Consider the following 17847-nt stretch of genomic DNA (forward strand, 5'->3'; position numbering starts at 1 on the left):
TACTTAATCTTCGATTAAAGTAAAAGAGCAGAAATCATCTCATAAACCATGAGATTGTTGCAATACTTACAAATATTTTAATGCTCTCAATTTGAAAAAATAAGAATCTTCAACCGTTGTCAGAGGATTATGACTGAGGTTTCTGAAAAAATGCAATGAAATTAAAATTATCTGCATTTCACGAAACTTGCACATTCATTTTCTTTTTTTTGGTATAGGACTTAAAGGTTAAAAGAAAAAATTCGTTATCTGTCTTTACCTATAAATCACACTTAGAATCTGTAAAGCACTCTTACTTTGGGAACTACCTACATAGGTCTCTAGATGATAAAGGGGAGAAGAGAAAGAGAAAAACACAGAAAAAAGTGGAAAGCAAAAACTTTTCAGATTGAGAATCCCACAAAGTGACTATGCTGGGAGGAAATCCCCTTGCTCTGTAGGAAATGGTATTCCTAGGTCCTCCGTAATTCAAGGTGCTTTTCTTTCAGTTCTGGAAATTAAAACAGTTCCACAGTTTAAACCACGCATTGACAGCAGGACCAGTTCCTTGCTTTTGGATCCAAAGAGAAAGGGGTAAACCTGAGAGGAGATGGTAAAACCCTTGCTCCCGTCACAGCCTTGTCTACACTGCACGCAATCACCTGTTGTTCACTTGTCAGTCTCCTGGATTGTCAGCTCCTTGAGGGCAGGGACCACACTTTACTGTCAGTGTCACTCCTGTGCCTGACATGGTGCCTGATGTTTACTAGGTATTTAATAAAAGTTTTTTGAATAAATAAATAACATTTTGCTTACACATCAATAAAATGAACAAATTCATTTTTGATGCAAATTTTTATTCCAAAATGCTGAGATTTTCTTCTCAATTCTTTAAAACGAACAACAGACCAAAGGGAAAAAAAAAAACAGGAAGGAAAAATCTTCTTGAAAAATAACTTCTACTCAAGAATCATTAGTACATTTTGCAGAATATTATTATCACAACTAATACCTATTGGGCTGTCAGGCACCTGTGATCAGCTTTTCACATTGAATCCTCACAATAACCTTGTGATAGATATTATTATTATTATTACCCCATTTTACAAGTGAGGAAACTGAGGTAAAGAGAGGTTATATAACTTGTCCTAAATCATCAAGCTAGTACTAAGAAGCAGAACTGAAGTCTGAACTCAGTTCTGGTTCCAAAGCCTGGGTTTAACTTGTATGGAAGAAAGGGATTTAAGACAGCTTTTACTTTAACCTCAATTTTGAGAGCACTAAATACAGAAATAGCTTTTCAAACTTGATCTACCCATCTGGGAAACCTCTATGAGAATTACATTTTCTCTTCTTATTCCTTTTCCCTAATCATCTCCCATGCTTAAATATCCAATTAGCCTGTGGTCATTGAGACTTTAGAGATTTAAAACCATGTTGCAGGAGAATCAGTGAAAATGATGGAGTAAGGACATCTGAAAATTTATCCTATAAAAGCAACAACAACAACAAAAAGCTAGCAGAAATGGCCAAACCAGCTTTTTCCAAACTCTGGATATTTAATCAGTGGGCTTACAGCAATGTGGGGAGCATTTATTCAAGAAAAACATTAATTTCTCTACAAACAGTGAGACCTGTGTTGCCTTAACTTCTCCTAGACCTTTGCTCTCTGTCCGGGGGTAGCTTTGAGAAACAGCCCGAGGTCCTTCAGAGCCTCCTTCCCAAAGACTTGTCTCCGTGTTACTGTCTGTGGTGCCCTGGAGGACCTTACCTGAAAGGCTTGCCTTTGACCTGACTGGGAGCTGCCTAGTGCTAAAATCCTCTCCTCAGGGGGGCATTTTTTAAAACAATTACAGGTAAATGGTTTAATGTGGTAGGTGTGTGAGGCAGTGGACAAAAAATAGTCCAACCAGAAAGCTTAAAAGGACAAGCTGAGGGAGGAGATGTTCACAGAGACTTTGAAAGGCTCCAACACATTCCTGGGAAACCGGAGGCTCATGAGACATATTCCTGAGAATCTAGAAGAAAACCATCAGCACTAATCAATGAGGTCAGCAGGGATGTGGAAGACAAAATGAGTAAGCAAAAATTAGCTGTATTTCTGTACACTAGCAGTGAACAATCCAAAAATGAAATTGAGAAAACAATTCCAAGTCTAACAGCATCACAAAGAATAAGTCTTAGGGAAAAATTTAGCCAAAGAAACACAAGATTCATTCACTGAAAACTATGAAACCCAGTGATTTGCCTGTGTCACAGAGAACTCGGCTGTGCCACAGAGCACTCAAGCAAAAGGGAGGAAAAGCCCCATTCCTTATTGGATAGTCAGGAAAGAAAGTATATGGAATGAGGCTACAGCAATGTATTTTCTTTATGACTATTTTGCACACAACAGCTTAACACAAACATCTTTTTCCATTCCTCAAAGGTTCCTACTGCTCACAGATAATTCACATCAGAGGTGAACACAGTTTGAAAGGTATTTTTCTGGGTGATTGGGAGAGAAGATCCCTGTGGCAAGTTTTCAGAACTCCTTTCATTTAAAAGAAGCTGATGGCTGAGGAAGCACCGACACCATTTGCTTCCTGGAGAACTTTGTGCTAAACCTAGTTCTTTCAGCGCTGTGTTCCCAGAGCAGGAAACAGGTTCAGAAGTGGAACTGTGAGGCCCACCCACCATGGACAGCGTCACGTTCGTGGATCCCCGTGACAATGCTGGCGTGGGTGTTACATGCTGGAGTGCGGTTGTTGCCTGTGCGAAAGATCAGGAAAGCGGAGCCTGCCATGTATGACTCAGACACGTCTCCTGGCCCCTCTCTCTGTACCTTCGTTTCCTCATCGCAAAAAAATGGATCTTAGCACAATTTTTCAGAGCTCATACTGAGCTTACCCGCTGCTAACCAGTAACTGTATCATGTTTTTACACATCGTTTTTTTTATACCTATTCATCTTCTAGTTCACTTACAATGTGTGTAAGAACTGCATTCCATGCCAGGCCTGAAATGTTCCAAAGCTCAGTTCTGTAATGAGATTGCAACCAAGATTTCTACAGAAAAAAAAAGATACAAGAAAAAGAAGAAAAAAATTATTTCAGAACATTTATCCCCTGGCAGGGATTCTAATCTGTATATGATGAAGCATAACCTCAATACTTCCTCGTACACTAAAGAAATCTCACTATGGAAGATATTTGTTTTATTTTTAACATTTGTATGAAAAAAAGATTGTCTATCAAGTATACTTGTTTTATAAAAAAGAGAAAGATGGATTAGTAATTGACATCGAGGTTTTTTCCTGGTATCAGTGGTATTATTACAGAAAATATGAATAAAATACATAAAATATATGTGTATAAAGATTTATACTTCCATGTTTACACATGTATTGCTAGATACAAAGGAATAAGTACTCAGAACACACTCGTCTAAGTGATCCTTAATTCTCTAGAAAAGGGTTCCATGACTGCACTGTTGACATCTTGGGCTGGATAATCCTTGCTGTGGGCGCTGTTCTGGGCACCGTAGGCTGTTAAGCAGCATCTCCGGCCTCTGCCCCCCAGAAGCCAGCAGCATAGCTACAGTTCTAACAACCAAAATGTGTCCAGACATGGCCTAGTGTCGCCTGGGCACAAAATTACCCTACATGAGGACCGCTGCTCTAGAATGAGTCACTCTGATCCATATGATAATTCTTACACCAGGGTTTCCTAGACACAAAAAGGATGTGGCCACATAATTTTAGTAGCTCTCCATTTTAAATATTTCAATATTTCAAAATGAATAACAAAGAGGTTTACAATTAAGTTTATAAAAATTCCAAACACAATTAAATTGTATTTGTAACTCACATAAACTGCAGAAAAGGTAGTGATTCGAATGTACGTCTTTCAATAGCCTGTATTTTATTGCAGGATAAATCTCTAGGAAAAGGAAAAAGGAAAAGGAAAAATATTGTCTCAGCTATCAGATATCTAATTAGCAGAGATAACTAGTAGAGGTTAGAATAATCACATTGAATAAGTAGCTCTTATCTAAACTCTACACCTTAGAAATTATTATGTGAACCTTCCAGAGCCCCTATCCCTGCCCTCACCTAAGTCTCACTTTCATTATCTTCATAAATAAAATATACAACCATAGATCTTGAGAGATTGTTGAGATAATCCTTCCTGAGAGCAGAAGGACTGATTAGATCAAGTTTTGTGGTCCCATCAAGTTCCATAGTAGGAGCTCAAAAGTTTTTATCTCCATATATAATTTCCAATATTGAAAGGAATATTCTCACAATTACAAACCTTTCTGGTTTTATTCTGTCTAGGCCATTTCAACACCAGAAAAAATAAAAGATGTCTTTCACATAATTTGAAAGGAAGTTACTCCTCTAATTAATAATTACTTTAAACTAATTCAGAATTATACTTTCTATTATTTTAACAGAAGCTCCCTTTTGGTTTCCATTGCTTTAATATTCCATGAATTTAACTGCTTCAGTTTGGGACAACAAAAAACAACAACATGGTGTTGGATTTTTATTTTAAATCACTCACTCTTGACTATTACAGGTGACTCTCTTATTTCCATTGATTCAGGCTTAATCCCTCACTTTTCACCTAGATGCGTATTAACTCTTCTGAAGGGTATGCCTGTCTCTGGTTCATTCCTTTCTAATCTGTCCTGCACAAAGTCACCACATTAACTCTCCATGAGTGGTTCTCAAATACCAGCATCACTTCGGAATTTATCAAAGATGTAAATTCTCAGCCCTACTCGGGACCAACTGAATCAGTAACTGTGGGGTGGGTGCTTGGGCTGTGAGAAGCCCTCCAAGTGATCTTCCAGCAGGCTGAAGTTTGTCCTAGAGTGCTGCCGAGATAACATGACAGCTTGTTACCCTTGGCTTGGCCTTCGAAGCCCCAGAAGGTCTGGCCCTAACACCCGATGTACTCTATAGGACAAGGTATTTTTCCTGTGTGCTGCCCTTCTGCCACTCTTCTTTTGCAAACTTATTCTTCCCAAGATGTCTGTCTGACGATACCCAAAAGCCCCTCAAGCTGCTGCCCTAACAGTGTTGCTCTTGTAACATCTTTTTTTCCAACTTGAAGTCTTTTTCCCCACTTTTGTGCTCCCTGAACAATTCATACTTCTCACCGCCCACATCCATTTCCTCTTTTTAATATAGTTACTTTTACACCCATTTCCTTTGAGCATAAACTTCCTTCTTACTTACCTGCACTGTCTACCATGTTTAAAACTGATGCATGGACGTAAACTCAAATATTTATAAAATGAATGAAGAGCTGGGGAGTAGAAGAAAAGTGGTCATTTAAAAATAAATGGCTTTTCAAATAGCTCCCTCTTCTGTGCCTCTGCAGCACTTTGTCATTCATTCAGTGCTTATGCATGGTGGTCATAAGACGGTAGGAACCCTGTCTTACCCATCTTTGTGATTGTAATAGGAGGCACAGTGGTTGTCATATTCTTTTTTCGCTTTTTTATCGATTGGCATTTTTTTAAAGTAATGAGAATACTTATGATAATGAAATACTTAGCTTACAAAACATTTTATAACAGAAGTAATGAAGGGCCTAATCCACTGAACAGTTATTTCATTTGTGTTTGGAAGGTTTGGAGCCCACATGGCAGAGGTACCTAAGATCAATACAAAAGTGTCCCTTATGGCTTGGAAGGTTTGAAAACTCAAGGGACTATTTTTATTGTCATGTAAGGCCCTTTACATCCGATTCCCTAAAGCTTCTATTTTGCAAGAAGAATCTGTTTGCAAAAGAGCATCACTAATTAGCGTAATAAGGATGACATATACAGTTCTGAATGCTAAAGACAAAGAATAAACATTGAGCTTTTATAGCAACATAGTATCTGTTTACTTCTAAACAGAAAGAAGTACTATGCAGGCATTACTTACTTGACAATGAGACTGGTGCCAATTAGTTGGCAATTAGAGAAGTTAGGGCCATTTCTGATATGCTTATTTAGTGTCAGTGTAAACATTTCCAACTCTACCAGTTAATCACCAATTCAAACATCTGTTTTTAATATTGCTACAACAATCCCTGCATTGAAATCCTAAACACCAGTCTCTTCTCTTGGTAGCTATGTTCTTGATAATGTTGTTTACGTAATTCATCTGCCTAAGTACTTAATGTTTCAACGTTAATTTAGATTAAATTATAAAAATATTCTGGGTTAATGGCATTCAAGTTAATGTAAGTATTCTATATTTTCTTGTCTTTGAAATGACAATATGAGGTTCACTTTAATTCCTCTCATCTCACTAAACCAACGCTTCCAAATCTTTTCTGTGAAGGCCTTAAAGTAAATATTGTAGGCTTTTCAGGCTACATAGAGTCTCTGTTGCATATTTTTCTTTCTTTCTTTTCTTTTTTCCTTTTACACCCCTTGAAAAATGTAGAAATCACTCTTAAGGGCTGTATAAAAACGGACCATGGGTGGATTTGATCCATAGGCCATAAACTAAATGTTAATATAAGCAGACGGCATAGGAACACTTACATAACAAGGCTCCTATGGGTGTCTATAACCGCTCAGACCTCATTACCACTTTTCCTCTGTAACTCAAGGGTTTTTCTATCTGTATCTTGTCCACACGATCAAAAAATTGAAAACACCTAGGAGGTTTTTAATGCTAGAGAGTGGCTAGCGCCCTCCCTGCACAGACTTACAGAATTATAAATTTTTATTGTTGGGAGAAATTATAGAACTTGTCCAATTTAAACTCTTATTTATGTTATAGATAATATAAATAAAAGCTCATAAATAAATGTGAGTAACTAACTTACAAATACTGGAGGGATAGCAGGCCTTCAAATGAGTCCTTATGTAATTCACTCAACTGATTGTCACCGAGAATTCTGAAAAATGGAAAGGTTACTTCTGAATCAAAATGCAAAATAATGAAAATGATATACTGTACAGGACTAATTTCTACATGTGGGGGAGACCTGGGTAATGATAATGGTACCACCTAAACAACCTAATTCTTATTTAATTTAGGGATAGTGATCTCTGCTCTGTTTTCATTCACATCTTTCCTGTCATGTCCTCCTCTGTGTCCCTCTCTCTCCCTCACACACACACACAACTATCCACTCCTCACACCAAAATGTGTATTTAGTACCTACTCTCTCGATCCCCAAGTCTCGTTCAGAACCCAACTGTGGGTGGCACCATCGTCAGCAGAACTGCCATTTCCTCCCACTCTCTTTGCCTGAACCTTATTACGGGAGCCCCACACAGAACTATGTCAAGGCTGCAAGTGAAGGTGTTCAATCCCCCCCACCACTAAAAATATTGTTTCAGGGAACTAAAAAGTGCATTAAGATACACATAAGAAAAATGTCCCATTTAATACAGCAGCAGACTCACAGACTCTGAGAAGGGACTAGCGGTTACTAAAGGGGAGGGGTGGGGAAGGCTGGGTGCAGAGGGATGGAGAAGGGGATTGAGGGGTACTATACACATGGTGTGTGTGGGGTCACAGGGAAGACAGTGTAGCACACAGAAGACAAGTAATAAACAATGTTTTTCATGTGAAACCTTCATCAGAGTGTATACCAATGATACCTTAATAAAAAAGAGTTAAAATGTCCATGTTAATAATTATGAAACAAATACCCATGTAACTCCATTCATGTCAAGAACACTGCCAGCATCCCAGAAGCCCTCAGTGTGCCCCGTTGCCGTCAAAAACTGATCTCTGACCCACTAGAGGTAACCACTGTCCTGACTTTTTAACTCGTCTCCTTGCTTTTGGAATGTGGTCTTACCTTTGAGGTGTCAGCCATAAACAACATAGTGCAGTCTTGCCTCTTCTTGAACTTAGTATATAAATGGAATCATATTATATATGTATTCTTTTCTACATTGCTTCTTTCATTCAGCCTTACCTTGTAAATTCATTCTATTGTCACATGCAGCTGAGGCCGGTTCGCTTTAATGCCTACTGTTACATGCTCAGCTGCACGTGCCTACTGAGTACTTGACAGTGGCTAGTGTGACTGAGAAGCTGAATTTTAATTTAATTAATTTTAACTATTAAAAAAATTAAATTAGAAACTGATACTTGATGCAGTTATTGGTAAACATTTCAGTATTCTGCAATAACTCGGGCATATGATACTATTTCTCCAACTGTAAATTTTATGAAATCTAAAGAGAGATCAAGTAACTTCTGATAAAAATCTTGCAACTAAACTGAGATTTTACAGAGTTAGTATGGAAAAAAGAATATAAATGTGTAAGTTTCATACCAATTGCAGGTAGAAATTATAATACTTTGGATATTTTAAAGACAGAAAAAATGCAGACTATCTTAACAATGTATATAATGATTACATGTTGAAATAATAATATTTTGGGCATAAGGTTTAAATAAAATGCCTTCACATTACATCTGTTTCCTTTTACTTTTATTTTTTAAGTGGCTACCAGAAAATTTAAGATTACTTATGTGCCTTGCATTACATTTCTAAAGCATAATATTCCATTGTATAACTATGCTAGACTTTATTTATTCACTCTACTGTTGGTGGATATCAAGAGTTTTCTAGCTTTTGTTACTACAAACAGTGCTGCTTTAAACTTTCTTATACTTCTATTTTGATATGCATTTGCCTGAGTTTCTCTAGGGTCCAGGAGGGGTACAAAACTGTTCTAAGAAGTTGTGCTATTTCAAGTTGGCAAATGGGAAAATGCCAAGTCTCTAGTCCTCCAACCACCAGCAAAATCCCTAAGAATGATGGAAAAGACATGATTTAAAAATCCACAACCTTACCTCAAAGTGTGGGAGCAGCTCCACACATGCTTCCCTACCAGAAATGGCCTGGAATTACCCACAGGGTGACGAGCTGAAATGCTGCTGCAGGAGCAGGGGCAGCCCGTGGCCCCAAATCCTTCCTCCTCAGGCCAGAGAGAAAAGGGCATCTTCCTCCAGGTGGGAGCATCGGTGCTCAACGGGCCAGGGGCCCAGAACCTGGGGGAAGGGTGTGTGCCCTGTCTAGCCACCAGAAGCCACCTCCCACCTCCTCTGACTTTCAGGGACTCCTTTAGGAATAACAAGCCCCAGCAGCTCAAGTCACCTCTGTCCGAGAGACAGGAAACACAAGCAGGAGAATCTCAACTCAAAGATGAACTGCACTCAGGAATGACCAAATGACAAAGAAAGCCAGCTCCGTTAGAGGCAGAAAACAAAACCAGATGAGCTGATAGCCAATGAACCAGAGCGAAGAGAGGAAGCACGAGAGGACTTTAGAATGGCATAACTGATATCCTGAGTCAGATAGTGCATCCGTGAAAAAGAATCAACTCAGGATTACATGAATGAAAACTGTCATTATAAATAATAATAAAACCCCTCAATATATGCACCTTTGAAGAATAAATTAGAAAACAGAGATTCTGAAAATGATTTCTCCAGAATGCAGAATGAAGGGAACGGGAATAATCCACAGACAAGCCTGACACCTCAGTTTGCCCAAGAATGTTCACGCCTTTGCTTCACCTAGTCCCACAGGAAAGACAACTTGCTGGGCAGGATGGTTCGCACCCATTTCTTCACACCTGATGAGCAGGAGAGTATACAGCCAGTGCCTCCCAGAGTGGAGTAAGGGAGTGATAAGAGATCCACTACAGAAGAAAGTCTTTAAGATTTCAAAAGCAAATTTCCCTTCCCTGGGAATCACCTTCCTGGGAGGTAATATTAACAGTTTTACATCCTTCAAGCACCTTGGGGATCTGAGAACATGCTATGTGGCCTTGTGAACTATTTCCACCAAGTTCTGCATATAAACATTCTGCTTTCCCTCACAGGGTCTGTTAGTCACATATTGATATTAATTCCACCTCATAGATTAATTCCTTTCTTATAGCTTACAACAATTCAATGACTACCACCTGGAAACTCTGCATCTGAAAGCAAGGGCAATGTCTGTTATACGGTGGTTTACGTTACACAGAATATAGGCACATACATTTAAAAAGATCCTAAGACAAAAAACTTTAATTCCCACAAAGAACTCCTGGAGCCCTGAGAATGCCTCAAAGACCCTGACCTCGCCTGGAAATTCACCACATTACGAGGAACAGCAGCGATGGCCAGAATGTGTGAAGGGGGAATGGTCACCAGGTGATGCTATGACTGTTCTCCCATCTCTGTCAGGTAATGGTTTCCTACTTCCATGGAAATGACCCAAAGAGGGAAAAAACAAATCAATATGTCCAACACTGTTTATCGTAACCCTTTTCATAACAATAGACAGTTGGAAAAAACTCTACCTCCCCCCATATCACATAACAAAACTGTGTGTGTACACCGTTGATGACATGCAAAAAGGTCATAGGAAATGATGGTATATGAAAAAAATCAGGACAAATATGAAACTTGTATACTAATTCTCACTTTAAAAATTATAAATACTGACAAGGTTTCAATAGGGACAGAAAAGAGATGGAGGCGGAAACTCAGCTGTTGATGGCAGTGTCTTCTCTGATTGGCTGATGCCCTTGTCAGACTGTTTGGTTCAAGAGAGAATATCATGGTAAGACGGGGAGTAACTAAAGAGTATGTATTTTAAATTAACGGGATTTGTTTTGGTGAAGTTTTTGGATGACATGATAGTAAATTTTTAAAAATAACCCTAATAAATCCAACCTTAAAGGAAAGTTTAGACTGAGAATGAGTGCCATCAAAAAATTACCCCAAAAAGGAGCTTCACATAGTAACAACCTGGAATAAAACATATTGATCTGGAGAACTCCAAATATTTTTTGACTAAAGCAAAAATATGTAGAACTATGGGGAGTCAGAGTTAAAGGGGGATCTAAATTTTCTTACACAATGAAAACATCAAAACCAGGTATGAACTAACATTAGAGAAACATTCATGTTTAACTTCTGATCACACTTCCTTTCACTAAAGCAATCTTCTGAATTTTGCAATATTCATTCTTGACTCTACATTACTGGTAATTATCCTTCTCCCCAACTCTGTAACTTCTAGGAAATTGACAGGGCACAGAGTGGTTTTTTTTTCCGGCTTAACTATACATACATGCCAACAGTAAGCCATTCTGGAATTGATTTACTCGCCTTCCCCTGCTTGCTTTCTCTCCAAAGCACTTATCATTACTTGAAATTATACCTATCTATTATAGTCAATATATTTATTTTTATATTACATATTTGTAAATCCCTTCAGAACTGGGATATTTGGTCTTTTTGTTCTTGGGCTTGTATCCCTGGTCATAAAACAGTTCCTGGCACATAGTAGATGCTCTGTAAATATTTGTTAAATGAATTCAAAGTGACAGGTATTGATTTTCAGATATACTACCTTTATTTAAAACAAATCATCCCTTTATCATCATGTGCATAAATACAACTTTACAGGAAAAAGAAATGTCTTTCTTTTCATCTGCATTTGTGACTCAATCTTTTGAGACAAGAACCTCCTGAGAATTTCATAAGAGCTGTGAACGCTTTTCCTAGAAAACTTCACTTTCTTGAAAATATGCAAAAGCGTGCATGCAATTTCCATTTGTTTATCATCCCTTTAGGGCACAGGTCTGTGAACAGAATGGCTTGGATGCAGGGTATGAACCTGAGTGGGAAATCATGTCTGTCTCTATTTTCAAAAACCTCTAAATTGGCATTTCCTTCCATCATGAATGTAGGCAGCAAACCACAACAGAGTAGCAGTATAGCTCATCTGACCCCCAGTAGAAATCAGATATGTTCATATCATGTCTTTGCTGCAGATTTCTCAAAATTCCTTTATTCTCATCACTACCTTCACCTTACAATAAATGACACTACATATAAGAATTACCATTATAATAAATACCACTACATATTGTTATTTAATGTAAGAAAAGCAGATTTATTACTATATCACTAGTAACTATTCTATAACAGTATTTCAATGTAATTGATTTTCTTTGTTTTCAAATGTATTTTAATCTATTATACATTTAAAAACATCTCTTCTTAGGTAGGCTTCTGTCGATCACCAAATAGATTCACGGAAAATAAAAGGTTAAGAAATCCTGACCTGGGGACCATTAACTCCAAGTTAGGAACCTCCGCCTTACCAAGTATAAATCTCAAACTGACTTGAAATTCTTCTAACCTTACCAGACTCATGTTATATTGTATAAACTCTACAACACGTGCGATTTAAAAATTAATGCTTAAATTTCAGTTTATTCTTTGAAAATATATAATACATATTTATATGGCTCAAACTTCCAAAAGTATAATGTACACAATCCAAAACATTTTTCCTACCCCTACCCCTCGGCCTACCCTCACGCTCGACTCTACTCCCCAGTGGGAACTGCTGTTATTTATCTCTTGTGTCAAGTTACTTTCATTTTTCTTAGAAGTCTGGGAAATAAAATCTCCATGTCATATTCTATCATGGGAAATGTATACATTTAAAAAAACAACTGTCTGGTTCTAGCATTTTTTTCCTTACAAATAAGATATCCAACTAAGGGGGGTCTATTTTAGGGTGGTCATAATCCCTATTTTTAGATTACTATGACTGTTATGTCTTTTAATATTAATTCACAGGTTATTTGACTTGTCCAAGTTGAATGAATGATTAATGATACAATAGTCTTGAAAAATGCCAGTTAATTACTTTGAATATAAATATTTTTTCCAAAATCGCTTGTGTCTAAACTGACTTTTCTACAAATCAATAAAAAAATTACAGACAACAAAAAAAATGGGCAAAGAACAGACAATCCTGAGAATAAAAATGTTGGGTAGGCATATAATGATATTTTAATTCCCAAGTAATCAGAAAAATTCAAATTTCAGATGGGGAGCCTCTTATTCACCCATCACACACCAGCCAAAAAATACCCAGTGGCAGAGGGTGTAGGAAAATGAAGCTGTCATGGCCTGTTGATTAGAGTATAAACTGCACAACCGTTTTGAGGACAATTCAGATTTTCTACCTACACAGTGTTAATCCCAACAATTCCACTTCTAGATATCTCTTTTACAGAAATACTTGCTCATGTTGACAAAGATGCGAGTACAAGGATATTCATTGGAGCGATGCATGTGACAAGAAAACAACAGAATCTAAGCATCCAGCAACACAGGAAGTATTAACTGTGATAAATCTATACCATAAAATATTATGCAAGAGTTTAAATAAATGGGGTAGCTTTCTATGTAGTGGGAAGAAATCTAAATTGTATCAAAAGTGAAAGCATTCAGTCATGGGTTGTTACCCTTCATGTAGAAAAGGTAAGAAAATCATACAACAAACCTATTTTGCTATCTGTAAATACTTATGTAGACAAATGCATGGAAAAAGACCTGGAAGGATGTATGCTAAATTCAGAGTAGTGGTCACCTCAGGGGTGGGGGATTAGGGCACATGGAAGGTTTTCACTCTTTGCGTAATTTCATTTTTATATATCAAGAACATAATCATGTGTTCCTTGCATACTGGAAAGTAAGTTTAAGCTGACTCTTAAAGAGAACCCACCAAATTTAATATCTGAAACAAACATAGAATTGCAATCAGTAGAGGTCGATTTGAGATACGGAGAGGGAAATACCTTTTCTCAGAACTTCTGACCTCAAAACTCTTGACCAAGAAACATGTTACAATACAGTTAGTTTTTTGTGTTCATATTTGGAGAGAATATACTCACAGTTTCTCAACCCAAGTGTATGACTTCCATGTATTTTCTTCAACGTAAGAAATAGAGTTTCCTTGGAAATTTCTGTGAAGAAACACAGTGCATATTCTTCAATAGGTAGGAAAAGAAGGAACAGAATAAGCAAAAGAATCATGGCAACCAGGGGAATATTCAAATGCAGAAAATACCAGCTTTCTCGTGTCCACAGCTATCAGCTTCCCAGTTTGCACAGCTAATAAAGATATAACACGGGGCACAAACAATAGGGCATCTCCTCAGAAACTGAACTTCCTATCCGTCCAACTTCTTGGGCAGATAATGCCAGTTAATTACCTTGAAAGTAAGTGTTTTTTCCTAAAATCACCTAGGTATCTCAAATGACTCCTTCCAAAGAGAAAATGATAAACAACTAAACAGAAAAAATGGCAAAAAGTTATCATCAACAATAAATATAAAGAAACATTATGATTTCTTTATATACCAAATACTTGGCTCAGGGCCCACTGTTGAGATCTCTCCAGTTGTTAGAAGGAGAAGGGCAATTAGAATTTAAAGGGACTAATATGGAAAGATCTCTCAGAGACAGTGCATAGGGAAACGCACAAATCACCGAGCAAGGAATAATGTACTATCTCACTGGGGGGAAATGCAAAGCGAAGAGACTGGAAGGGAGGACACACACCAAAATGGTAACAGGAGTTATCTTATGGGTGGTAGGCAGGGTGGAGTGGGATTTCCACATTTTATCCTATATACTTCTGTGCCTTTTCTCTTTTTTTAAACACAGAGAATGTATCCATAAAATACCTGTGTTTAAAAGAAGCTGTTAAATGCTTGACGTTCCGTTTCAACCACTAACTCTCTGGATGACTTTGAATCTTTCCCTTCAGCTTCTCTTCCCTCAGCAACAAGTTCCCTATTTTTCAGGGCAGTCAGAAATAGCTCAGATACCTGTCTGCTCCTCTGCCTAGTGGAAATTTTGCACTCAACCACAAGCCTTCTGCGTGCCTTACGCTCACCAAGAAAAGGCACCTACAACTGAACTCGTCTCCCGCAAACGGGCTCTCCTTCCCAGCTGCTCTATTTCCCGCCGTTCTACCACCATCACTCTCCTCATCACCCAGGACAGAAACTTTAGAGTCAAATTTGATTTTCCTCTTTTCCTGCACATCCCACCCTCCAGCTCTAGTCGGTCACTTAGGAAGTCCTACTGACTCTTCCTTTGTCGCGCTCTCAGGATTTTCTTTCTACTCCCAGCGCTACCCTTCTGATTCAGCCCCTTTTCACTTCACTCCTAGGCTTTGCTAGTAGTACATCCTATTTGGTCTCCCTGAATCAAGCTCTCCTCTCTAGATCATGCTACATATGGAATCTAAAACAATCCCCTTGCTTTAATCATTTGTCTCTCTTGCTTGAAAACTTTCAATGGCTCTCCATCTCTCATACTGCAACTTTCAAACCCCTATAGCTGATAGTCAAGGTTTTTCAAAATCTTTCATTGCTTCCTAACCGGTTCATAACAGCCAGACTGGTCTATGAAATCCTGATCATTCCTGCAGCCATGCCTTGCCTACACTGAACATTTTTTCCCCCTATTTAACAAATTATAGCTACTCTTCAAGTCCCAGCTAAAATTGTCACTTATCCAAAGCGGCTTTCCCTGACCTCCATATCCCAGTGATTACAGGGTCTGGTGAATTACAGTACCTAGAGTCTCTATCTCTTTTAGTACTTAATTATCACCTCCCTTTTAATGAATATTCTTTCTTTCTACCTATCACTGTCATGTTCTAGAGACAATGTTTTTACATCTGTGGCTCCCACAGTACTTAGCCCTGGGTTGTGCAAAAAATGGGTGCTATATATAAAAAGCCAGAGGAAAAAGTTTTGGACATAACTGAGGGACCAAATAATAACAGTTAACACTCATATATACACGAGGCACATATAGAAGGGCTTTACATGTATTAACTCATCTAAATCTCACAATCTTATGGGATGGTAACTACCCTAATCCCCACTTTACAGATTAGGAAATTGAGTCACAAAGCTAATAAACGACAAACCTGGGTTCAAAACCAGGCAGTCTAGTTCCAGAATCTTTACTCTTAACCAGAGGATAGGGACAGGTTACTATAAAGAAGATGGAGTAAAAATGATAGGAAAATGGTAGAATAGAGGTTAAAGACTTAAATGACAGAACTAAAAAAAGCAGGTAAGGAAAGAGAATAAGGGCAATTACAAGTAAAAGACCGGAGAAAGGAGAACAATATTAAGAAGGAAAAGGAAGACAAGGAATAGTTAACAAAAGTTAAAAACAGAAAGTCAGTCAACACAGGGTATGGAAATGAGGGGCCAGGCAGTACTTGAGGAAAATGCTACCAGTTCAGGCAGGATGCAGAGAACAAATGAAAAGAGGCGGTTCTTACAAGATCGTGAAGGTGCCATTGTGAGCGTTGGGCTCTGGCACGGGCACACTCTGGAGCTTCTGCTCTGGGCTGAGACCAACGCACGCCAGCGTCTCGTCTGTGCAGCTACAGAGCTCACATATGTTGTTTGTGGTGGTGTTCACCACTGAATTCTGAGTCAGTGATGGAAAACCTGTCTCAGACGGCTCTGGCTGCCGAGGTACGGAAACGTCCAGGTCCCCAGGTGCAGCTGCGACCTGAGTCAGGTTTGGACGCTGACTGTGAACCTGCCCGGGATGTGGAAGTGTCCCCTGAGGGTGCGCTGAAGATGGAGCTAGGGCTTCCTCCTGGACTGGGGGCTCAGCCTCTTCAGGAGTGAAGGAAGGCACAGCCAGGGCCGCCTGCAGGTCTTTGTAGTTCTCATCCATCTCCGGGGGCTCTAGAGGCTGATCCTGGGAATCCACCTGGGGAGAAAAAGATTCAGCCTCCTCAACTTTCTGTCCGTGATGAGTGGGAACACTTTTCTGGGAGAAAGCTTCAACTTCCACAGGGGCCTCTGGAGGCTGATGTGGGCCGCCCAGAGACTCTACAGGTAGCTTCTCCTTAGCATAGACAACATCCCTATTGGGATCTAAGTAATCATCCTGCAATTGTTGTTTTAGATGTTTCTCTGCAAATCAGCCTGGAGTTCCAATAAGAACTTTGGTAAGCCATTGATACTGAGCTAGATCTTTCTTTGAGTTTGGAAGTGAAACAATAAACCTTGTTGGTTTTGAACTATCACTACCTAGCGGTGGAACAAGTATTTCAAATGACTGGTGTTCAGCCTGATCTACATTTACAGTTTTAGTCTCAGTTTTGAGTCAAGGGGGCAGATCTAGGACCTGATTCTGGTCCCAACTTACCACCGGAACCACCTCTGGTGAACTTTCATGCTGGCCAGGCTTGTCCCAAAGTTCTTGTCCTGGGGGCAGCTCTCCAGCTGAACCTGTGTACCAGAAAGGAACCACAGGATGCATCAGTTGTTGACGTGGATGGGGAAATTCAAGAGGGAGATTGGAGGGATCCGAAGACCAGGACTCGGTTGGCCCTGGGGGTCTGGGGGTCAGCTGCACAGGGTCCAGGGCCCAACCCGGAGGCTGAGCTGCTTGGACCAGCAGCCACAATGGTAGCAACACAAGAAGCCACAGGGCCCAGAAACGCAGCCAGGACATGGCAGCAAAGGCTCCAGGGCACAATGAGCCAGAGGACCAGAGCAGCTCCCTTAAGCAGAGCAGAACCATTATGACAGCTCTCTGATGCTCACATATCCCTAGCAACTGCGTGCCCCTCCCCTGCCTAGTCCCACCCTTCATTTATGACACATTAGGCTCAGGCTGAGATCGGCTCCACACCACCTGAGCAAGTCCTTTCTCAAAATCATGGAGTCCAAGCGTCCCCTCCCCAAGCAAAGGCTACAGACACCTCCCTCCAGATCCCCCTTCCCAGTGAGAGAGACAGGATTTGGGCTGCACATCTGGGTGGCCCTGGCTTCTGGTAGCCCAGGGATAGTGGGGGTTGGTTAAGAGAAGGGTAAGGGTGGAGGTGGTGCAGAGTTTACCCAGGAAGCCACTGGGTCTGGCATCATGGGAAATTCAAAAGTGCTCGTCCAGTCCTGGCAACTCTTCCTCTTCAAAGCTAAAGTCTGAGACATTCTGCTTTCAAGAAAAGTAGCTTACCTGCAAAAGAAACACCTGTTAAGGTGGTGGAGAGGGAAATAC

The 17847-nt window shown here is 39.5% G+C and overlaps 1 protein-coding gene across 1 annotated transcript in view; it reads right to left on the reverse strand.

Moving 5' to 3' along the window:
* Positions 1-17381, reverse strand: part of LOC130683526 (leucine-rich repeat-containing protein 37A2-like) — a 32942-nt gene extending 15561 nt beyond the window's left edge. The window contains exons 1-7 of the mRNA XM_057501238.1: positions 16993-17381; positions 16109-16551; positions 13692-13763; positions 6797-6868; positions 3827-3898; positions 2945-3025; positions 71-142 (exon numbers count right to left, since the gene is read on the reverse strand). Coding sequence (XP_057357221.1) covers positions 71-142; positions 2945-3025; positions 3827-3898; positions 6797-6868; positions 13692-13763; positions 16109-16551; positions 16993-17370 — 1190 coding nt within the window. The 5' untranslated portion in view covers positions 17371-17381. The remainder of the gene's footprint in view (positions 1-70; positions 143-2944; positions 3026-3826; positions 3899-6796; positions 6869-13691; positions 13764-16108; positions 16552-16992) is intronic.
* Between the last annotated feature and the right edge of the window lie 466 nt (positions 17382-17847).

Source organism: Manis pentadactyla, chromosome 4 (genome assembly GCF_030020395.1).
Source record: "Manis pentadactyla isolate mManPen7 chromosome 4, mManPen7.hap1, whole genome shotgun sequence".
NCBI lineage: Eukaryota > Metazoa > Chordata > Mammalia > Pholidota > Manidae > Manis > Manis pentadactyla.